General features: G+C 43.9%; 1 protein-coding gene across 1 annotated transcript in view; it reads right to left on the bottom strand.

The window, feature by feature from the left end:
* pole (DNA polymerase epsilon, catalytic subunit) overlaps positions 1–24,087 on the bottom strand; it is a 109,882-nt gene that overhangs the window by 21,908 nt on the left and 63,887 nt on the right. Inside the window, exons 37-42 of the mRNA XM_033043398.1 lie at positions 21,870–22,093; positions 16,473–16,693; positions 6,616–6,820; positions 5,793–5,966; positions 1,302–1,427; positions 24–156 (exon numbers count right to left, since the gene is read on the bottom strand). Of these exons, the coding sequence (XP_032899289.1) occupies positions 24–156; positions 1,302–1,427; positions 5,793–5,966; positions 6,616–6,820; positions 16,473–16,693; positions 21,870–22,093 (1,083 nt within the window). The remainder of the gene's footprint in view (positions 1–23; positions 157–1,301; positions 1,428–5,792; positions 5,967–6,615; positions 6,821–16,472; positions 16,694–21,869; positions 22,094–24,087) is intronic.

The following is a 24,087-nucleotide window of genomic DNA, read 5'->3' as shown; positions in this document are numbered from 1 at the left end:
CGGATTAAAGAAAGATCACATACCTCTCCAACTTGACTGCCAGATGGAAGTTTTCCCTTAATGCCTCCATAATTGGCTGGGTCCATCCAAAGCATGAACTCCCAACAGCGAGAAAACGAGATGGAGAGGGAATGAAAAATCTCCCGGGAATGAATGCTGTATTTTTGTGAGTAAAAAACAAGAGAAATTACTCATTCCATTTCTTTTGAGGATAGCATAATAACCCCAGTATCACACATTGCAGAGTATGAAGACCAATTCACAAAGACTGTAAATATAAAACAAAGGTCAAATTTCACAAGTTTCTTTCCCAGTGACATGAGTTCAAGTACTCAAGTGTAGCTTTTCTTCAACTGAGATGTATCTGCAATGAAATAAGAAATCAGAGCAATTGCTGACTGACTTGGCAAATTAAATTCCTCGTGGCAAATAAACTACTATTCTGATTCTGAAACTGAAACTATTGTTGCTGTTCTTGTGAGTATAAACAAGATTAAATTACAACTCAAACAAATCGATATCCAGACATTGATAACTATTTGAAGAACTAAATAAATGTCCAAAAAAGCAGATTGATTGACTCTTTTCCTGAATGTGTCTAAATCAAAGCAAATAAACTTGCAATCATATTACTCTTCATCACATCCATCTGCTGAGTTACTCCAGCATTGTGCCTTTGTTACACACCAACACTTGCAGTTACCTTTTATTAGTACAAGTATTGTTAAATGTACTAAGCTGAATCCAGGCATTTTGTTTCCGTGATAATTTATTCTTGTTTTAACCAATAAGCAAGCATAATATTTAAGAAGGAACTGCAGATGCTGGAAAAACTCAGCGGGTGCAGCAGCATCTATGGAGCAAAGGAAATAGGCAACGTTTTGGGACGAAACGTTGCCTATTTCCTTCGCTCCATAGATGCTGCTGCACCCGCTGAGTTTCCCCAGCACTTTTGTCTAGCAAGCATAATATCACAACTACATATACTGGAAAAACTGGAAACTGGCTGGAGGGATAGCAAGTTACTATTGAATTAGACTAAATACAAAATGCAGCTGTATTGCTGCAAATGTAGGAAGAATTAAATAATATTTTTTAAAGTGTGCATGCACTTTAAATATTTTTAGAGCAACAGAAATACAAAATCAATGATCTTTGATTTAAAACAATATAGGCTCCTTAAAAGGAAAAAGGAAAACAAATCCAATTCTGCTACTATTTTAACTGTTCAAAGTATTTTCTTTCACATGAATTTTGGAAACTCACCATGATCAATTAAAACATTCTATTTGCATTATTACCTTTTAGTGATATATTCCAGGTATCCTATTGAATCATCAAGACGCCGCTTCTTGGTGCACAGCATTATATGATTGAAATTGGCATAGATCACAGACGAACCCAGTCTTTTAAATTCTGCTACCAGCCTTAGTGAACGAAAAAAATAAAAATAACGTTTTACCAAATTTGCATAGACACCTGGTGGGTGACTTGTTTCTCAACGATTTTACAATTTCATTTCATTGTCACGAGTTGAAATTTGTACAACCATTCAACACTGCTGTGGAAATAGTGACTTATTGGCTATTTTAGAACAATGCTTATGTGAACTCAAGATGAACATTCAAGCAGATATTACTTAACACATTTAGTTAGAAAACTAAGCTGTTCTGGTAAGTGTAATTAAAATCAAATTGGACCTGGAATCTATTCCATTGCAAAGATAACTCATTTACTCATTAAATTTTTTCTGAAAGATTGCAAAGTGAATTATTTATTGAAATACGACTCCCTCAAATGTTGTTTATCCTTTGCAGCCGCTTTAATTAAATTCCTTGTTGCTACAACATGCTTCTTCTGATTATAAAACCTGTTTTTTGGTTTAGATTGCAGACAGAGGATGTGACAGAGCCAGCTGCTTAATTATCTAAAATAAATTGTCAATTCCACAAAGTTTGGAGATGGAAATCTTCAGTTGCTCTGCCAATGTTACATGATCAGATATGGATGCAAAAAGTCATTCTCAAATCACAGAGAGGCAAATGTTTACATAAGGTGGTATTCGGAACTGTGCATGAACGGAACCTTAGAAAGCTGTCAAAAGATTAACAAAGTTTGTCGCGAGACAAGTTTCATATTGCGGCAGATTGCCCACATTCAATTTGTGCAAGAAAGCAAAACAGGAATAACACAAATAAAAGAAAACAAAAATCAGATTTGTTGGCATTCATTTTCCTTGTTGTGCATGCAGTATTAACTCAACCTATTTAAAAATAAAAGCAGAATATCTGCTCAAAAGACTGATAATCTTTCCTGGCAGTGTAACTCTGTCACCATCCTTCATTTTCTTCACAAAAGCTAAATGCTGCTGATGAAGAAAAAACTGCACATCCTCAATTGATGAGCAGTCTCCAGACTGTGAAACTGATAGTTTCAGGTTCATGAACTGCCAAGTATTTCTATAATTTCAAGTTCTTTGATTTGATTTATTTTTTAACCTGATACAAGCTAGTATAACTGGTGCTCTGATCCGTGAATAGCACAGCAAGATGGATTTTTTCTAGTAAGAACACCAATTTTCCTTTCAGAGATTATTCTTATATATCTTTATGTTCTTTGCATGAGGGGAACCAATCCTATGCTGATCAAACTTACATGAAAAAAAAATTGGCTTGATGAATCACAAGAAATCTATCTTTGTTAATGGTTTCAATTTCCATAATACAGGTGCACAACCTTTTATCCGAACATCCAAATAACGAAAACCTCCGAATAGCGGACATTTTTTCGGTCCTTGAAGAAAGGTCCTTGAAGACGTTCAACGAGGGCGGCCCGCAGAGGTGACAGCGGAACCTCCGGTCGGTCCTCGAAGAAAGGGGAACTAAATCCCCATTCATAAAAGAGAAGGTGAGGGTATATTGCGCGGGAGGGTTAATAATTGACAATCTGCTGCTGCCTGCCCGCTGAGTTAAAAAGTTCCCATGGGAACTTTTTAACTCAGCGGGCAGGCAGCAGCAGATTGTCGCTCCCTTCAGTTTCACCTCACCTACATCCCTCTGCTTCCCGGCCATGTGTGTGACCCCTTCCCTCCCCTCTTCAGCTCCCCGCCCATTGCACCGGTGCGGGGGCTTTGCACTGTCTTCACGTCAGCGATGCCAGCAGGTCAGTGCCAGTCACCGGAGACGTCAGGACCAACGGGACACCGACCCCCAGGCCCACTGCAAGCACGGAGATCCCAGAGACCTACAGCCAGCAGCAGCCCAGCCCTGTTCCAACTCCAGAGGACAGATGCTGATGGTGTGCAAGGTACGTCTTGTTCTTGGGGTTGCGGATGAGGGGGCGCAGCTCGGGCTGTGACGTCTCCGGCCACCCCCCTGTACAGGAGCTGAGACTGGGAACTGTACCGCCCTTGCAGGTGAGCAGGAGAGTGGGGTTGTTTGCAGTTGCAGAGGGAGGGGGCAAGGGCGGTACAGTTCCCAGTCTCAGCTCCTGTCCAGGGGGGTGGCCGGAGACGTCAGGACCAACGGGACACCGACTGCAAGCACGGAGATCCCAGAGACTCACAGCCAGCAGCAACTCTAGCCCAGCCCCGCTCCAACTCCAGAGGAACCCGGGTTGCGGATGAGGGGGCGCAGCTCGGACTGCGGGCGAACTGCCACTTGTCGCTGTAGCGGCCCATCGGGGAGCGGGTTCCTGTTGGTCCTGACGTCTCCGGCCACCCCCCTGGACAGGAACTGAGAGACGCCAGGACCACCAGAAGCCGCTCCCCGATGGGCCGCTACGGCGACAAGTGACAGTTCGCCCACAGCCCGAGCTGCGCCCCCTCATCGGGACACCGACCCCCAGGCCCACTGCAAGCACGGAGATCCCAGATCAGCAACTCCAGCCCAGCCCTGCTCCAACTCCAGAGGAACACGCTCCCCGTGTAGGGGCAGAAGCTGATGGTGTGCAAGGTACGTCTTGTTCTTGGGGTTGCGCAGCTCGGGCTGTGGGCGAACTGCCACTTGTCGCCGTAGCGGCCCATCGGGGAGCGGATTCCTCTGGAGTTGGAGGGACAGGGAGACACAGTGGCTTTTGAGAATGGTGGGCAATCACTTCCAAAGTTCTGCCCACACAGTCAGTACACCTCTCCTACACTTGTCTCCCGCACTAAGATCATCTCGCAGAGAATGATCCCAGCCTAACCCTCCCTATTCTCTCCTATTCTGCAAGAAAAAACTACATTGAAGACTCAAACTCGCGATCGAGTAACTGCCGGGATCGAGGCGCAAACTCGCGACCATGCGGATATGAGCCGAGCACTCTACCACTGAGCCAGCCGTTAAAATCTACGCTAAAAATCTTCCAATCCGAAAGCCGAAAAATTCCGAATTACGAAAAGTGTCTGGTCCCAAGGCTTTCGGATAAAAGGTTGTGCACCTGTACTGGGAATCCTACAACTGTTGCCAGTCAGGCAATCAAATATACAGGTGGAAAGACAGCACAGAAAGAAAGAACTGCAGATGCCAGTTTATCACAAAAGACACAAATGCTGGGGTAACTCAGCGGGCCAGCCAGCATCTCTGGAGAACATGGATCAATGACATTTTGGGTTGGGGCCTAGTTTTCAGACTGGAAGTATGACAGTATAGCAGCTCCGGCAACATAACGAGAAGCAGCGTCAACATATCCAGCAAATGATCTTGCATTCGACAATTCAGCAACTAAATTGCCAATGTGGTTTCACCTTCCACAGATGCTGCCTGACTTAAGTATATTCAAAATTCTGTTTTGATTATGATTTCCAGCATCTGCTGCTCGTGTTTGCTACTGCTTATGTAACCTGAGCTTCAAATACCAATATACTGCATGAATTGATTTCTCATGATCAACCTTGACATTTATAGCAATTAAAGTATCTTGTTCTGCCACTTGAGATCTTGACAGAGCTCATTTAGTAAGTGCTTAAAAAAAACCTTGTGAATCTTTGCAGGAAAGCACTGATGCATTAACCACCACTTAGCCATTTGTCTCTTTCAGAAAAATGCTCTAGATTCACAAGGCTTATATTTCACTCTTAAGCCCTCAATCACTCACATGCAACGGGATCCCAGTACTGGCCACATCTTCTCATCTCCACCCCTTTCTGCTTTCCGCAGTCTGTTCCCTCTGCAACTCCCTGGTTAACTCGTCCCTTCCCACCCAAACCACCCCTTCCCCAGCTACTTTCCCCTGCAACCTCAGGAGATGCAACACCTCTCCCTTTACCTCCCCCCATGCCTCCATCCAAGGACCCCGACAGCCTTTCCAGGTGAGGCTGCACCTCCTCCAACCTCATCTACTGTATCTGCTGTTCCAGGTGTCAACTCCTGTACATCGGCGAAACCAAGCACAGGCTCGGTGATCGTTTCGCTGAACATCTCCGCTCAGATCGCCCTAACCTACCTGATCTCCCGGTTGCTCAGCACTTTAACTCCCCCTCCCATTCCCAATCTGTCCTGGGCCTCCTCCATTGTCAGAGTGAGGCCAAGCGCAAATTGGAGGAACAGCACCTCATATTTTCCTTGGGTAGCTTACACCCCAGCGGTATGTGCATTGACTTCTCGAACTTAAAATAGCCCTTGCTTTCCCTCTCTCTCTCTCCAGCCCCTCCCCAGTTCTCCCACCAGTCTTACGGTCTCCGACTACATTCCATCTGTCCCACCCACTCCCCTGACGTCACCCATTCCTCTCTCCAGAGATGCGGCCTGTCCCGCTGAGTTACTCCAACATTGTGTCTCCAATCACTCACATTATTCAGTTTATAAACTTACTGTAGAAACAACTTCTTCATCATGTTGTGGAGAGTGCGATGTAATGCAGGATCATACAGCAATGAAGAGGGAGAACGCAGCCAACGATAAAAGTGCATCACTTGGTTATCAGCGTACATGTTCTCATAGTGGGTGATCTCTTTCACCCACCCAACAACCATACTTTTCAAAATCCTGCAGCAATGACAGGCAAGCATGAGTAAAAAAGCAATATTTTATTAAGACCATCTACCACACTCACACAAATGCTTAACTGCACTTCTGTGAGAAATGACCAAATTGAACTTAACCGATAGGATAGGGAAGGCGACCAAGATAAATGTGTTGGTACAAGTTTCCCACCAACATGCTCTGAGCACTTCAGGCAGCGGCTTAAAGAAATGCCAGTCGCAAAAGAACATAACATCAGGAGTTCCAGCAGCATTTTTCAACATGTTTTTAGAATATAGGGTTGAATGTTTCACCACCACATAAAGAAAATAGCAATGTACAGAGTTATGGCATGTTTAGGATATTCAGTGATTATGTATAAGACATTGGAAGAATGTCATACTTTCTTCCATTCTTAGCGACTTCTCAATACCCAATGGATTTTAGGCCAGTTGGATAGCGAATGTCAACACAGGAACATCAATATGTGTGATTGGAAAGCCTGAGTAATTTGCATTTTATTGAAGTGTAATATCAACGGCACTTTCTTTCTCCAAATCAACTGCTTAATGAATGGCAGGTATTTGCAGACATTCTTAAAATATTCCAAAAGAACATCAGCCCCCAGACTCTGATGAAGGGGACCTGCTGATAATTTCCCCCACACAAATACCTGAAAGTGTGTGAGCACAATGCTGTCTCATCATAACTTGCTAACGCATTAGCTGCTTGGTTACCAGCCATCATTTCCTCAAGCGATGCCTGCTGGATAACATCAAAGCTGACACCTGTGCTGGATGCTCCTTCCATATCATTGATGTGATGGGACTGAAGGATCGTATTCACCGCCAAACTCTGAATATCCAATTCAACGGAAACTAGATGAGAGAGAAAATCTATTATTAAGCTTCCAAGGACAATACAGAATATTTCACGTTCATAAGTTATAGGAGTAGAATTAGACCACTTGGCCCATCGAGTCTACTCCGCCATTCAATCATGGCTCATCTCTGCCTCCAAATCTGATTTTCCTGCCTTCTCCCCATAACCTTGACACCTGTGGATGAGTTGAATGTGCAGATAGCTATTAATGACTATGATATAGTTGGGATCACGGAGACATGGCTCCAGGGTGACCAAGGCTGGGAGCTGAACATCCAGGGATATACAATATTCAGGAGGGATAGAGAGAAGGGAAAAGGAGGTGGGGTAGCGTTGCTGATTAGAGAGGAGATTAACGCAATGGAAAGGAAGGACATTAGTTTGGAGGATGTGGAATCGGTATGGGTAGAGCTGCGAAACACTAAGGGGCAGAAAACGCTGGTGGACGTTGTGTACAGGCCACCTAACAGTAGTAGTGAAGTTGGAGATGGTATCAAACAGGAAATTAGAAATGCGTGCGACAAAGGCAAAACCGTTATAATGGGTGACTTCAATCTACATATAGATTGGGTGAATCAAATAGGCAGGGGTGCTGAGGAAGAGGATTTAGAAACATAGAAACATAGAAACATAGAAATTAGGTGCAGGAGTAGGCCATTCGGCCCTTCGAGCCTGCACCGCCATTCAATATGATCATGGCTGATCATCCAACTCAGTATCCCGTACCTGCCTTCTCTCCATACCCTCTGATCCCCTTAGCCACAAGGGCCACATCTAACTCCCTCTTAAATATAGCCAATGAACTGGCCTCGACTACCCTCTGTGGCAGGGAGTTCCAGAGATTCACCACTCTCTGTGTGAAAAAAGTTCTTCTCATCTCGGTCTTAAAGGATTTCCCCCTTATCCTTAAGCTGTGACCCCTTGTCCTGGACTTCCCCAACATCGGGAGCAATCTTCCTGCATCTAGCCTGTCCAACCCCTTAAGAATTTTGTAAGTTTCTATAAGATCCCCTCTCAATCTCCTAAATTCTAGAGAGTATAAACCAAGTCTATCCAGTCTTTCTTCATAAGACAGTCCTGACATCCCAGGAATCAGTCTGGTGAACCTTCTCTGCACTCCCTCTATGGCAATAATGTCCTTCCTCAGATTTGGAGACCAAAACTGTACGCAATACTCCAGGTGTGGTCTCACCAAGACCCTGTACAACTGCAGTAGAACCTCCCTGCTCCTATACTCAAATCCTTTTGCTATGAAAGCTAACATACCATTCGCTTTCTTCACTGCCTGCTGCACCTGCATGCCCACTTTCAATGACTGGTGTACCATGACACCCAGGTCTCGCTGCATCTCCCCTTTTCCTAGTCGGCCACCATTTAGATAATAGTCTGCTTTCCTGTTTTTGCCACCAAAATGGATAACCTCACATTTATCCACATTATACTGCATCTGCCAAACATTTGCCCACTCACCCAGCCTATCCAAGTCACCTTGCAGTCTCCTAGCATCCTCCTCACAGCTAACACTGCCCCCCAGCTTCGTGTCATCCGCAAACTTGGAGATATTGCCTTCAATTCCCTCATCCAGATCTGAGCCTTGCGGTACCCCACTAGTCACTGCCTGCCATTGTGAAAAGGACCCGTTTACTCCTACTCTTTGCTTCCTGTTTGCCAGCCAGTTCTCTATCCACATCAATACTGAACCCCCAATTCCGTGTGCTTTAAGTTTGTAAACTAATCTCTTATGTGGGACCTTGTCGAAAGCCTTCTGGAAGTCCAGATACACCACATCCACTGGTTCTCCCCTATCCACGCTACTAGTTACATCCTCGAAAAATTCTATAAGATTCGTCAGACATGATTTACCTTTTGTAAATCCATGCTGACTTTGTCCAATGATTTCACCACTTTCCAAATGTGCTGCTATCCCATCTTTAATAACTGACTCTAGCAGTTTCCCCACTACCGATGTTAGACTAACTGGTCTGTAATTCCCCGTTTTCTCTCTCCCTCCCTTCTTAAAAAGTGGGGTTACGTTTGCTACCCGCCAATCCTCAGGAACTACTCCAGAATCTAAAGAGTTTTGAAAGATTATTACTAATGCATCCACTATTTCTGGAGCTACTTCCTTAAGTACTCTGGGATGCAGCCTATCTGGCCCTGGGGATTTATCGGCCTTTAATCCATTTAATTTACCCAACACCACTTCCCGGCTAACCTGGATTTCACTCAATTCCTCCAACTCCTTTGACCCGCGGTCCCCTGCTATTTCCGGCAGATTATTTAGGTCTTCCTTAGTGAAGACGGAACCAAAGTAGTTATTCAATTGGTCCGCCATATCCTTGTTCCCCATGATCAACTCACCCGTTTCTGACTGCAAGGGACCTACATTTGTTTTAACTAATCTCTTCCTTTTCACATATCTATAAAAACTTTTGCAGTCAGTTTTTATGTTCCCTGCCAGTTTTCTTTCATAATCTATTTTTCCTTTCCTAATTAAGCCCTTTGTCCTCCTCTGCTGGTCTCTGAATTTCTCCCAGTCCTCCGGTATGCTGCTTTTTCTGGCTAATTTGTACGCATCAGCCTTCGCTTTGATACTATCCCTGATTTCCCTTGTTATCCACGGATGCACTACCTTCCCTGATTTATTCTTTTGCCAAACTGGGATGAACAATTTTTGTAGTTCATCCATGCAGTCTTTAAATGTCTTCCATTGCATATCCACCGTCAACCCTTTTAGAATTAATTGCCAGTCAATCTTGGCCAATTCACATCTCATACCCTCAAAGTTACCTTTCTTTAAGTTCAGAACCATTGTTTCTGAATTAACAATGTCACTCTCCATCCTAATGAAGAACTCAACCATATTATGGTCACTCTTGCCCAAGGGGGCACGTACAACAAGACTGCTAACTAACCCTTCCTCATTACTCAATACCCAGTCTAAAATAGCCTGCTCTCTCGTTGGTTCCTCTACATGTTGATTTAGATAACTATCCCGCATACATTCCAAAAAATCCTCTTCCTCAGCACCCCTGCCAATTTGATTCACCCAATCTATATGTAGATTGAAGTCACCCATTATAACGGTTTTGCCTTTGTCGCACGCATTTCTAATTTCCTGTTTGATACCATCTCCAACTTCACTACTACTGTTAGGTGGCCTGTACACAACACCCACCAGCGTTTTCTGCCCCTTAGTGTTTCGCAGCTCTACCCATACCGATTCCACATCCTGCAAACTAATGTCCTTCCTTTCCATTGCGTTAATCTCCTCTCTAATCAGCAACGCTACCCCACCTCCTTTTCCTTTCTCTCTATCCCTCCTGAATATTGAATATCCCTGGATGTTCAGCTCCCAGCCTTGGTCACCCTGGAGCCATGTCTCCGTGATCCCAACTATATCATAGTCATTAATAGCTATCTGCACATTCAACTCATCCACCTTATTACGAATGCTCCTTGCATTGAGACACAAAGCCTTCAGGCTTGTTTTTACAACACTCTTACCCCTTATACAATTTTGTTGAAAAGTGGCCCTTTTTGATTTTTGCCCTGGATTTTCCGGCCTGCCACTTTTACTTTTCACCTTGCTACCTATTGCTTCTACCCTCATTTTACACCCCTCTGTCTCTACGCTCACACATTTAGGAAACCCTTTCCCTTTAACTCCATCCTCCACTAGCCCATTCGACACCCCACCCCCCTTATTCAGTTTAAAACCACCCGTGTAGCAGTGGCAAACCTGCCTGCCAGAATGCTGGTCCCACACCTGTTAAGATGCAATCCGTCCCTTTTGTACAGTTCCCCCTTACCCCAAAACAGATCCCAGTGATCTAAGAATCTAAATCCCTGCCCCGTGCACCAGTTCCTCAGCCACACGTTCAGGTCCCGTATCTCCCTGTTCCTGCTCTCGCCAGCACGAGGAACTGGAAGCAAACCGGAGATAACAACCCTCGAGGTCCTGTTTTTCAGCATTTTTCCGAGCTCTCTAAAGTCACGCTGCAGAATATTCATCCCCTTCTTTCCGACATCGTTTGTGCCGACATGCACTACCACTTCCGGATGTTCACCTTCGCCCTTGAGGATTTTCTGCACTCTGTCCGTGACATCCTGGATCCTGGCACCAGGAAGGCAGCACACCATCCTCGCATCCCGCCTGTTGCCGCAGAAACCCCTGTCCGTACCTCTCACAATGGAGTCCCCTACTACAATGGCGTTGCCTGCCTTAGGCCTTTTTGGTTTTGGCTCAACAGCCCTATTCGCATCACAAGCCAGTCCGCCGCCCAGTGTAAACACCTCTTCTGTCCCGACAGCTTCTAAGTGGGTGAACCTGTTCACAAGAGGTACAACCCCCGGGGAAGTTGGCATTCCATGCTTCCCTCCCGTTCTCACTGTCTCCCACCTTCTCTCTTCCAGTACCTTAGGTGTAACAATCGTACTGTAGGACTTGTCGAGGAACGACTCCGTTTCTCGGACGAACCGGAGGTCATCCACTTGCTTCTCCAGTTCCCCAACACGGCCCTTCAGGAGCTCTACCTGGATGCACTTTTCGCATTTGTAGCAGCTAGAGGCACCAGCGGTGTCCTTGACCTCCCACATACTGCAAGCATCGCACTGAATCAGCTTGCCTGACATCTCCTTCTTTCGTCTCTACCTCTCAAGCGTATTGCGTGGTCTCCTCTCCTCAGCCTCCTCTCCGAAGACTCTCGAGCCAAAGACTCACACTTTTCTCACAGGGCACTTCGCTCACTCACTGCCGCTCCCTAAGAGCAGTCTTACTTAAATTGACGGATAAATTGCCTGATTTACCAATTTACAAACCAAATTCCTCAGTTTTCAGCTGTTTTCCCAGCACTGACTCACTTCTCTCCTCCCACTTGGGCTAGAGCCAATCAGTCGTATCTCTTGCTAATCTCCTCCTGCTGCTGCTGCTGTTGTTGCTCCCAAAGCTACAGCAGTTCTGAGTCAAGTCTGCCTATCCTTGACCTGTACTTAAACTGTTTTCACTTCTCTCCTCCCACTTGGGCTAGAGCCAATCAGTCGTATCTCTTGCTAATCTCCTCCTGCTGCTGCTGCTGTTGTTGTTGCTCCCAAAGCTACAGCAGTTCTGAGTCAAGTCTGCCTGTCCTTGACCTGTACTTAAACTGTTTTCACTTCTCTCCTCCCACTTGGGCTAGAGCCAATCAGTCGTATCTCTTGCTAATCTCCTCCTGCTGCTGCTGCTGTTGTTGTTGCTCCCAAAGCTACAGCAGTTCTGAGTCAAGTCTGCCTGTCCTTGACCTGTACTTAAACTGTTTTCACTTCTCTCCTCCCACTTGGGCTAGAGCCAATCAGTCGTATCTCTTGCTAATCTCCTCCTGCTGCTGCTGCTGTTGTTGTTGCTCCCAAAGCTACAGCAGTTCTGAGTCAAGTCTGCCTGTCCTTGACCTGTACTTAAACTGTTTTCACTTCTCTCCTCCCACTTGGGCTAGAGCCAATCAGTCGTATCTCTTGCTAATCTCCTCCTGCTGCTGCTGCTGCTGTTGTTGTTGCTCCCAAAGCTACAGCAGTTCTGAGTCAAGTCTGCCTATCCTTGACCTGTACTTAAACTGTTTTCACTTCTCTCCTCCCACTTGGGCTAGAGCCAATCAGTCGTATCTCTTGCTAATCTCCTCCTGCTGCTGCTGCTGTTGTTGTTGCTCCCAAAGCTACAGCAGTTCTGAGTCAAGTCTGCCTGTCCTTGACCTGTACTTAAACTGTTTTCACTTCTCTCCTCCCACTTGGGCTAGAGCCAATCAGTCGTATCTCTTGCTAATCTCCTCCTGCTGCTGCTGCTGTTGTTGTTGCTCCCAAAGCTACAGCAGTTCTGAGTCAAGTCTGCCTGTCCTTGACCTGTACTTAAACGGTTTTCACTTCTCTCCTCCCACTTGGGCTAGAGCCAATCAGTCGTATCTCTTGCTAATCTCCTCCTGCTGCTGCTGCTGTTGTTGTTGCTCCCAAAGCTACAGCAGTTCTGAGTCAAGTCTGCCTGTCCTTGACCTGTACTTAAACTGTTTTCACTTCTCTCCTCCCACTTGGGCTAGAGCCAATCAGTCGTATCTCTTGCTAATCTCCTCCTGCTGCTGCTGCTGTTGTTGTTGCTCCCAAAGCTACAGCAGTTCTGAGTCAAGTCTGCCTGTCCTTGACCTGTACTTAAACGGTTTTCACTTCTCTCCTCCCACTTGGGCTAGAGCCAATCAGTCGTATCTCTTGCTAATCTCCTCCTGCTGCTGCTGCTGTTGTTGTTGCTCCCAAAGCTACAGCAGTTCTGAGTCAAGTCTGCCTGTCCTTGACCTGTACTTAAACTGTTTTCACTTCTCTCCTCCCACTTGGGCTAGAGCCAATCAGTCGTATCTCTTGCTAATCTCCTCCTGCTGCTGCTGCTGTTGTTGTTGCTCCCAAAGCTACAGCAGTTCTGAGTCAAGTCTGCCTGTCCTTGACCTGTACTTAAACTGTTTTCACTTCTCTCCTCCCACTTGGGCTAGAGCCAATCAGTCGTATCTCTTGCTAATCTCCTCCTGCTGCTGCTGCTGTTGTTGTTGCTCCCAAAGCTACAGCATTTCTTGGAATGTATGCGGGATAGTTATCTAAATCAACATGTAGAGGAACCAACGAGAGAGCAGGCTATTTTAGACTGGGTATTGAGTAATGAGGAAGGGTTAGTTAGCAGTCTTGTTGTGCGTGCCCCCTTGGGCAAGAGTGACCATAATATGGTTGAGTTCTTCATTAGGATGGAGAGTGACATTGTTAATTCAGAAACAATGGTTCTGAACTTAAAGAAAGGTAACTTTGAGGGTATGAGACGTGAATTGGCCAAGATTGACTGGCAATTAATTCTAAAAGGGTTGACGGTGGATATGCAATGGAAGACATTTAAAGACTGCATGGATGAACTACAAAAATTGTTCATCCCAGTTTGGCAAAAGAATAATTCAGGGAAGGTAGTGCATCCGTGGATAACAAGGGAAATCAGGGATAGTATCAAAGCGAAGGATGATGCGTACAAATTAGCCAGAAAAAGCAGCATACCGGAGGACTGGGAGAAATTCAGAGACCAGCAGAGGAGGACAAAGGGTTTAATTAGGAAAGGAAAAATAGATTATGAAAGAAAACTGGCAGGGAACATAAAAACTGACTGCAAAAGTTTTTATAGATAAGTGAAAAGAAAGAGATTAGTTAAAACAAATGTAGGTCCCTTGCAGTCAGAAACAGGCGAGTTGATCATGGGGAACAAGGATATGGCGGACCAATTGAATAACTACTTTGGTTCCGTCTTCACTAAGGAAGGCATAAATAATCTGCCGGAAATAGCAGGGGACCGCGGGTCAAATGAGTTGGAGGAATTGAGTGAAATCCAGGTTAGCCGGGAAGTGGTGTTGGGTAAATTGAATGGATTAAACGCCGATAAATCCCCAGGGCAAGATAGGCTGCATCCCAGAGTACTTAAGGAAGTAGCTCCAGAAATAGTGGATGCATTAGTAATAATCTTTCAAAACTCTTTAGATTCTGGAGTAGTTCCTGAGGATTGGCGGGTAGCAAACATAACCCCACTTTTTAAGAAGGGAGGGAGAGAGAAAACGGGGAATTACAGACCAGTTAGTCTAACATCGGTATTGGGGAAACTGCTAGAGTCAGTTATTAAAGATGGGATAGCAGCACATTTGGAAAGTGGTGAAATCATTGGACAAAGTCAGCATGGATTTACAAAAGGTAAATCATGTCTGGCGAATCTTATAGAATTTTTCGAGGATGTAACTAGTAGCGTGGATAGGGGAGAACCAGTGGATGTGGTGTATCTGGACTTCCAGAAGGCTTTCGACAAGGTCCCACATTAGAGATTAGTATACAAACTTAAAGCACACGGCATTGGGGGTTCAGTATTGATGTGGATAGAGAACTGGCTGGCAAACAGGAAGCAAAGAGTAGGAGTAAACGGGTCCTTTTCACAATGGCAGGCAGTGACTAGTGGGGTACCGCAAGGCTCAGTGCTGGGACCATAGCTATTTACAATATATATTAATGATCTGGATGAGGGAATTGAAGGCAATCTCCAAGTTTGCAGATGACACTAAGCTGGGGGGCAGTGTTAGCTGTGAGGAGGATGCTAGGAGACTGCAAGGTGACTTGGATAGGCTGGGTGAGTGGGCAAATGTTTGGCAGATGCAATATAATGTGGATAAATGTGAGGTTATCCATTTGGTGGCAAAAACAGGAAAGCAGACTATTATCTAAATGGTGGCCGACTAGGAAAAGGGGAGATGCAGCGAGACCTGGGTGTCATGGTACACCAGTCATTGAAAGTGGGCATGCAGGTGCAGCAGGCAGTGAAGAAAGCGAATGGTATGTTAGCTTTCATAGCAAAAGGATTTGAGTATAGGAGCAGGGAGGTTCTACTGCAGTTGTACAGGGTCTTGGTGAGACCACACCTGGAGTATTGCGTGCAGTTTTGGTCTCCAAATCTGAGGAAGGGCATTATTGCCATAGAGGGAGTGCAGAGAAGGTTCACCAGACTGATTCCTGGGATGTCAGGACTGTCTTATGAAGAAAGACTGGATAGACTTGGTTTATACTCTCTAGAATTTAGGAGATTGAGAGGGGATCTTATAGAAACTTACAAAATTCTTAAGGGGTTGGACAGGCTAGATGCAGGAAGATTGCTCCCGATGTTGGGGAAGTCCAGGACAAGGGGTCACAGCTTAAGGATAAGGGGGAAATCCTTTAAAACCGAGATGAGAAGAACTTTTTTCACACAGAGAGTGGTGAATCTCTGGAACTCTCTGCCACAGAGGGTAGTCGAGGCCAGTTCATTGGCTATATTTAAGAGGGAGTTAGATGTGGCCCTTGTGGCTAAGGGGATCAGAGGGTATGGAGAGAAGGCAGGTACGGGATACTGAGTTGGATGATCAGCCATGATCATATTGAATGGCGGTGCAGGCTCGAAGGGCCGAATGGCCTACTCCTGCACCTAATTTCTATGTTTCTATGTTCTAATCAAGAATTTGTCTATCTCTGCCTTAAATATATCAACTGACGTCCTCCACGTCCCTCTGTGGCAATGAGTTCCTCAAATTAACTTCCCTCTGACTAAAAAAGTTCCTTCTCACCTCCTTCCTTTCATTATTCTGTAAGTTTCAATATCACCTCTCAACCTTCTAAATGCCAGCAAATAGAGGCCCAGTGCTGTCAAACAATCATCATATGCTAACCCACTCTTTCCTAGAATCATTCGTGTCAAACTCCTCTGAACCCTATCGAGAGCCAGCACATCCTTCCTCAGATATGGGGCTCAGAATTGCTCAGCGGGACAGGCAGCATCTCTGGAGAGAAGGAATGGGTGATGTTTCGGGTCGAGACCCTTCTTCAGACTGTAGCCATACTCATCTTTTGTTTTTAAATAAACAAATAATGGTTGTAGTTAAATTGTTTTATTTCTGACAATTCCCCAATGCTTCACCTAATTTCATTTTCATTGTGGGCCGAAGGGACTGTACTGCTCCATCATTTGAATTACTCTGGTGGTCTCTGCTTCAGTGAAGGGGAAAGAAGAGAATGTACAGAACTAAGAATCATAAAAGTAGTTGACATTATCTATGTGAAGCAGCATTTACTGCAATTGAGAAACCTACATACCTGTAGAGTAACACCCTGGATTGTTAATCTCAACTGTTGATCTCTCATCAAATTCCATCACCAAACGATTATCATCTGCTTCTTTTCCTCCTAGATCAGGTCGGGATGTTGGGGAAAGCCACAACAGATGGTTGTGTCGTCGAAGATGTCTGGAAAAGAAGAGGTCTGATCCAAAGGTAGAGATGTCGTCTGGGAGATTTCCAATGGGAATGTGGTAATATCTGAAATGGAATTACGCATTCAGTACTAAACAACATTTGTTTCTTTCCTGACAATATACCAAAATATCTTTCATTCCTCTTATTTTAATTTGGTCTATTTAGTAGAGATTCCCTTGACATCAGAAATATTGTTGTTAAGTGTATTCAGTGAATCAAAAAGTATTTAATGTATTCTCACATTCTGTTAGTACCTGACAGTTACTTGGTTTGCACAAGTGTATTGACTTTCTCTTTCTAATATTTTGCCAACAAATGCTACTTCAAGTTTTCTGAAGTTGAGCCACAAGTTAAAACATTTTTTTCACCTGCTGGGAATCCCCACAAAATGCTTCCCCAACAACTCGCAAGGCTCGTTGAGGAATCTGCTTTAGAATGTCTGCCAATGTAACAACTTTGGCAAATTAATTTAAGATTACATTGAAATTGTCACAAATACATGATTAAGAAAAGCCAAATATTTGTGTAGATGATCATGGACATATGTCCACCGATGGTAGAACCCAGCTGTCTGAATTTCCACAAGGAACAATGTGGAGAATTATAACTTAACCAGCATTATGCATTACCCTCAACAAAAGAAAAGCTTTTTTTAAATACATCCTTCTCCAACATCTATGCATCGGTACATTTCAGTAGAGATCATCAGATGGGATCACAGGAGTAGAAACTTTGGTTGATTAATTTAGTTTCCAAATTCCCAAATACCATGGCTGTAAAAGGCTGTGGAGGCGAAGTCGGTGGATATTTTTAAGGTAGAGATAGACGAAGGAATTAAAAGTAACATCTCCAAGTTTGCGGATGACACAAAGCTGGGTGACAGTGTGAGCTGCGAGGAGGATACTATGGGGCTGCAGGGTGACTTGGATAGGTTGGGTGAGTGGGCAGATGCAATATAATGTGGATAGATGTGAGGTTATCCACTTTGGTGGCAAGAACAATGCGGCAGATTATTATCTGAATGGTGTCAGATTAGGAAAAGGGGAGGTGCAACGGGACCTAGGTGTAATCCTGGTCCTCACCTACAAAGCCCTCCACCATCTGGCCCCCCCATATCTCACTGACCTCCTCTCCCCCTACCGACCCTCACGGTCCCTCAGATCCACATCAGCCGGTCTCCTCTCCATCCACAAGTCCAACCTCCGCAGTTTTGGGGACAGAGCCTTCTCCAGGGCAGCTCCCAGGCTCTGGAACTCCCTCCCCCAACTGATCCGCAATTCCGTGTCCCTCACCATCTTCCAGTCCCGCCTCAAGACCCATCTCTTCACCTCTGCCTATCCTTAGCCCCACGTCCCCGTCCCTTTTCATCTGTGCATGAATTGCCTCATACTGTGTTTTGTATTGAATTCTGTCTTTACTTTGTGTACTAGTCATGTCTCTACTATTTATTTCATTCCCCTTACATGTTTTTCCTCTACATGCTCAATTTTTGTAAGGTGTCCTTGAGACCTTGAGAAAGGCGCCCATAAATAAAATTTATTATTATTATTATTAGGTGTACTTGTACATCAGTCACTGAAAGTAAGCATGCAGGTACAGCAGGCAGTGAAGAAAGCTAATGGCATGTTGGCCTTCATAGCAAGAGGATTTGAGTATAGGAGCAAGGAGGTCCCTCTGCAGTTGTACAGGGCCCTGGTGAGACTGCACCTGGAGTATTGTGTGCAGTTTTGGTCTCCTAATTTGAGGAAGGACATTCTTGCTATTGAGGGAGTGCAGCGTAGGTTCATCAGGTTAATTCACGGGATGGCAGGACTGACATTTGATGAAAGAATGGGTCGGCTGGGCTTGTATTCACTGGAATTTAGAAGGATGAGAGGATATCTTATAGAAACATATAACATCCTTAAGGGATTGGACAGGCTAGATACAGGAAAAATGTTCCCCATGTTGGGGGAGTCACAAAATTCTTTAAAATAAAATTGATACCAAAAGCAGAATGGATTATCTTTGGAACAATGGAAGGTAGCCCTGAACTAAATGTGTTTCAAAAGAATCTATTTAATTACGGGTTAATAACGGGAAAAAAACTGATACTTAAATTCTGGAAAAACGCTCCATACCAACAATAAATATGTGGATTTCAAATATGTTTGAAACATTACACCTGGAAGATATGAGACTCCTTCTTGCAGTCAAATCAGACCACTTCCAAAAGACGTGGTCTGCATTTATCGACTTACTACAAGTATAAGGTGCAACAGTACTTTAAAAAAGAAATGGTGTCAGGATCTGGTAAGGGGGGGGGGGGGGATGAAAAATACGAAGTTGGTATATCTCTTTTTGCACGGTTTTCATAATAGAGCTTTTGTTTCTTTTTCTTTCTTTCTTTTCTATGGCCTATTTCTTAACTATTTTCCCCAACTCTTTGTTTAATGGGTTTTTCTTTTTGATCACTTTCACATTATCACGACTCTCTCACTTTCTTTACTTTCTTTATTTCTCTCTCTCTTTAAAGCTTAAAAAATGAAGTGGTACAATAAATGTAATAAGAAATATGTGGCTTGTACTATTGTAATGTACTGTACTTCTAATAAATAAAATTATTATTAAAAACATTTTTTTTTTAAGTTGGGGGAGTTCAGACAGGGGTCACAGTTTAAGAATAAGGGGTAGGCCATTTAGGACTGAGATGAAAACCTTTTTCAGCCAGAGAGTTGTGAATCTGTGGAATTCTCTGCCACAGAAGACAGTGGAGGCCAATTCACTGGATGTTTTCAAGAGCGTTAGATATAGCTCTTAGGGCTAACAAAATCAAAAGATATGGGTAGAAAGCAGGAACAGGGTACTGATTCTAGATGATCAGCCATGATCATATCGAATGGTGGTGCTGGCTCAAAGAGCTGAACGGCCTACTCCTGCACCTATTTTCTATGTTTCTAAGTTCTTGATTAGAACGCGTGTCAAGGGTTATGAGGAGAAGGCAGGAAAATGGGATTAGGTGACAGCCATAATTGAATGGCAGAGTACAAATGGCCCAATTCTACTCCTATAACTTGTGAGGATCCAGAAGTTTGGAGGGGGCTGATATTGTCTCTATGTAAGATGCGCAGCCAAGAAAAACCTGGGATATTTACACCAGTAGTGGTAACCTCTGTGGGAGGCAAGTAACTGGAGAAGAGTGGTAAGATATATGCGCATTTGGATTGTTGAGAGACAGTCAGCATAATTTTATGTATGGGAGATCGTCTCACAAATATAATTACGTTTGAAGTAACCAAGAAGGTTGACAAGGGCCGAGCTGTAGATGTTGTTTATTTGGACTTCAGTAAGGCCTTTGCTAAGGTTCCACATGGTTGGCTGCTTTGAAAGGTCAGATCGCATGGGATCCAGGTAGAGCTGGCTAATTATCTGGACTGGAAGCCTGCGACTCGCCTCAGGGATCAATGCTGTTTGTTATCCATATCATCGATTTGGATGAGAATGTCGAAGGCATGATTAGTATGTCTGCAGATGACACTAAAGTAGGTGGTTTAGATTTAGTTTAATTTAATTTAGTTTAGAGACACAGCGCGGAAACAGGCCATTGGGCCCATCGAGTCCGTCCCGACCAGCGATCCCAGCACACAAATGCTACCCTTCACACAGAAGGGACAATTTACACTTATACCAAGCAAATTAACCTACAAACGTGTACGTCTTTGGAGTGTGGGAGGAAATCGAAGATCTCGGGTAGATCGTACAAACTCCGTACAGACAGCACCCGTAGTCGGGATCGAAACCGGGTCTCCTGCACAGCAAGCACTGTAAGGCAGCAAGTAAGGCTGCTCCACCGTTTTATTGCCACAAATACCGAGGTTTAGTGAAAAGCTGTTGCATGTTCTCTAATCAGACCAAATAATAGAATGTAAATACAATCGTCAAACTCAAGTACAATAGGTAGAGCAAAAGGGAAGATACAGTGCAGAATATAACATAGTATCATTGACAATGAAGATGGTTATCAAGAATTATAGAGGGATCTTGATCAGCTGGGTAAGTGTGTTAAGGTATGGCAAATGGAGTTTAAGTCAGTTAAGTGTTGCATTTTGAAAAGTCAAGCCAGGACCTTAACAATAAACGGTAGGGGCCTAGCAGAAGGATCTAGGAGTACAAGTACACAGTTCTCCCAAAGTAGTGTCACAGGTAAATGGGGAGCGAAGGTGGCGTTTGGCACATTTGCCTTCATCGGTCAGGAAATTGAGTATAGATTAAATATAGAGGTCATATTACAGTTGTATGGGACGTAGGCAAGCCCACACTTAGAGTATTGTCTTCAGTTTTGGCCACCCAGCTAAAGGAAAGATGTCAGTAAGCTGGATGTCAGTAAAATGCAGAGAAGACGTACAAGGATGCTGCCAAGACTTGAGGGATTGAGTCACAGGGAGTGGTTTGGCAGGCGAGTATTTTATTACTTGGAGAGCAGAAGGCTGAGGGTTCATCTAACAAAGGTGTGTATGATCGTGATGGAATAGAATAAATGTACAAAGTCTTCCATGAGGGCAGGGGAATCAAGAAATCAAGGGTAGCAGAGGTTTAAGATGATAGGGGAAAGATTTAATAGGAAACCGAGGGGCAACTTTATCCACACAGAAGGTGGTGGGTATATGCTACGAGCTGCCAGAGGAAGTAGTTGAGGCAGCTACAATAACAACATTGGAAATACATTTGGACACATTTTGGCTTGTTATTGTCATATTTATCGCGGTACAATAAAAAGCTTTTGTTTGTGTGCTATCCAATCATATCAGATACTATACATAAACACAAAAAAAACAAACATGTACAAAAGGTAGAGTGAAGAGAAAGATACCAGCGTGCAGAATATAGTTCTCAGTATTGCAGCACAGCACTTAAAATAAAAAGTTCAATGCCTGCAATGAAGATTATGCATGGATAGGAGAGGTTTATAAGGATATAGGACTAGCTTAAGTGGGGCATCTTAGTCGGCATGGAAGAGTTGAGCCAAAGAACCTGGTTCCGTGCTTATGACTCTAATTGTATAATCCATTGCTCTGTTCTTCTAGCGCAGTCCAGTGCAGAAAGCATCTGTAATGGCTTGATGTTTCAGCAGGATGTTGCCAGGACTTGAGGGCCTGTGTTACACCCAGGTATGTGCTAAGTCTTTGGTATGGTTTGACAGAAACTAAAATAATGTACATGCAATTTGCCAAACCACTTTTCAAAACAGACAAGTTCCTACCTGGCCATTTCAAACGCCTTTGACAAAATGCTATCCAGATTGAGGTAGTGTTTAATCATTCTACGCACACCATGGCGCTGCCAATCTAATATACCATAGCTTATGTCATCAATTACATTAACTGGCACCAATGGGAAGTCATCCAGAATTGGCATTCCATTGATCAACCTTTTCAGGTCCCACTTTGATTGCACAGCTATGAGAGTTGGACCTCTTTTTTCATCCTACAAAATAAAAAAAAAAATCAGTTTCCTTCTAATCTTGTAAATACTGCTAAAATCTAATGGAACATACGCTCTGATCCATCAAAATGCAACTAATAGGAATTAAGGTTAACTTAATTTCATAATTAACTTAATTAAGGGGGGGGTGTTAAATCACAAATAATAGGTCAACATTATAGAAGCTGAATAATTTGCACCTGTTAACTTTAACAATCGAGTTTTGGAATGAACACAATGTTACTGAACAATCAAGATTCAAGTCAAGAGTGTTTTATTGTCATATGTCCCAGATAGAACAATGAAATTCTTACTTGCTGCAGCACAACAGAATATGTAATCATAATAAATAATAGCAAAAACTCAGAAACCCCCCCAATAACAGTGCAATAATAATAATAATAGTGTATTGTAGTTCATAGCTTATGTGTGAGGTTGTAGTGTTTAATAGCCTGATGGCTGTAGGGAAGAAGCTGTTCCTGAACGTTACTGTTCTCAGGCTCCTGTACCTTCTTCCCGATGGCAGTGGTGAGATGAGTGTGTGGCCAGGATGGTGTGGGTCTTGGATGATGTTGGCTGCCTTTGAGGCAGCGACTACGATAGATCCCTTCGATGGTGGGGAGGCCAGAGCCGGTGATGGCCTGGGCAGTGTTTACAACTTTTTGCAGACTTTTCCGCTCCTGGACGTTCAAGTTGCCGAACCAGGCCACGATGCAACCAGTCAGTATGCTGCGCACCTGTAGAAGTTCAAGACAATCCTCTTTGACATACCGAATCTCCTTAATCTTCTCAGGAAGTAGAGGCGCTGATGAGCTTTCTTTATGATTGCAGCAGGGTGCTGGGTGCTGGGTGCAGGAAAGATTGTCGGAAATATGCACGCCCAGGAATTTGAAGTTTTTGACTCTCTCCACCATCGTCCCATTGATGTAAACAGGATTGTGGGTCCTCAACCTTCCTCTTCCAATGTCCACTATCAGTTCTTTGGATATTGAGAGCCAGGTTGTTGTGCTGGCGCCATATGGTCAGTCGGTCGATCTCACTTCTATACTCTGACTCATCACCATCTGTAATTCGTCCCACAACGGTTGTCGTCAGCGAACTTGAAAATAGAGTTCGCACTATGCCCAGCTACACAGTCCTGGGTATAGAGTGAGTAGAGCAGGGGGCAGCCTTGAGGTGTTCCCGTACAGATTATCACTGAGGATGAAGTGTTTCTGCCAATTCAAACAGACTGTAGTCTGTGGATGAGGAAGTCGAGGATTGAATTGCAGAGGTAATCCTCTGGACATACAATGCTCTCCATAATGTTTGGGATAAAGACCCATCTTTTATTTATTTGCCTCCGTACTCCACAATTTGAGATTTGTAACAGAAAAAAAAATCACATATGGTTAAAATGCACATTGTCAGATTTTAATAAAGGCCACTTTTATACATTTTGGTTTCACCATGTAGAAATTACAGCAGTGTTTATACAGTCCCCCCATGTCAGGGCACCATAATGTTTGGGACACAGCAAAGTCATGTAAATGAAAGTAGTCACGTTTAGTATTTTGTTGCATATCATTTGCATGCACTGACTGCTTGAAATCTGCGATTCACGGACATCAGCAGTTTCTGGGTGAATTCAATGGTATTGCAGCCATCTTTAGCTTTTGCTTTAGCTATGCCCCTTCAGTTTTCTCTTCAGCATATAAAAGGCATGCTCAATTGGGTTCAGATCGGGTGATTGACTTGGCCACTCAAGAATTGACCATTTTTTTGTTTTGAAATACTCCTTTGTTGCTTTAGCAGCATGTTTGGGATTATTGTCTTGCTGTAGAATAAATCACCGGCAAATGAGTTTTGAGGCATTTGTTTGAATTTGAGCAGATAAGATGTGTCTATACACTTCAGAATTCATTATGCTACTACCATCAGCAGTTGTATCATCAATGAAGATAAGTGAGCCAGTACCTTCAGCAGCTTTATATGCCCAGGCCAGAACACCCCCACCA

This window comes from Amblyraja radiata, chromosome 25 (genome assembly GCF_010909765.2).
Source record: "Amblyraja radiata isolate CabotCenter1 chromosome 25, sAmbRad1.1.pri, whole genome shotgun sequence".
Taxonomy (NCBI): Eukaryota; Metazoa; Chordata; class Chondrichthyes; order Rajiformes; family Rajidae; genus Amblyraja; species Amblyraja radiata.
The sequence above is the reverse complement of the archived record's forward strand: the minus strand, read 5'-3'. Positions and strand labels throughout refer to the sequence as shown.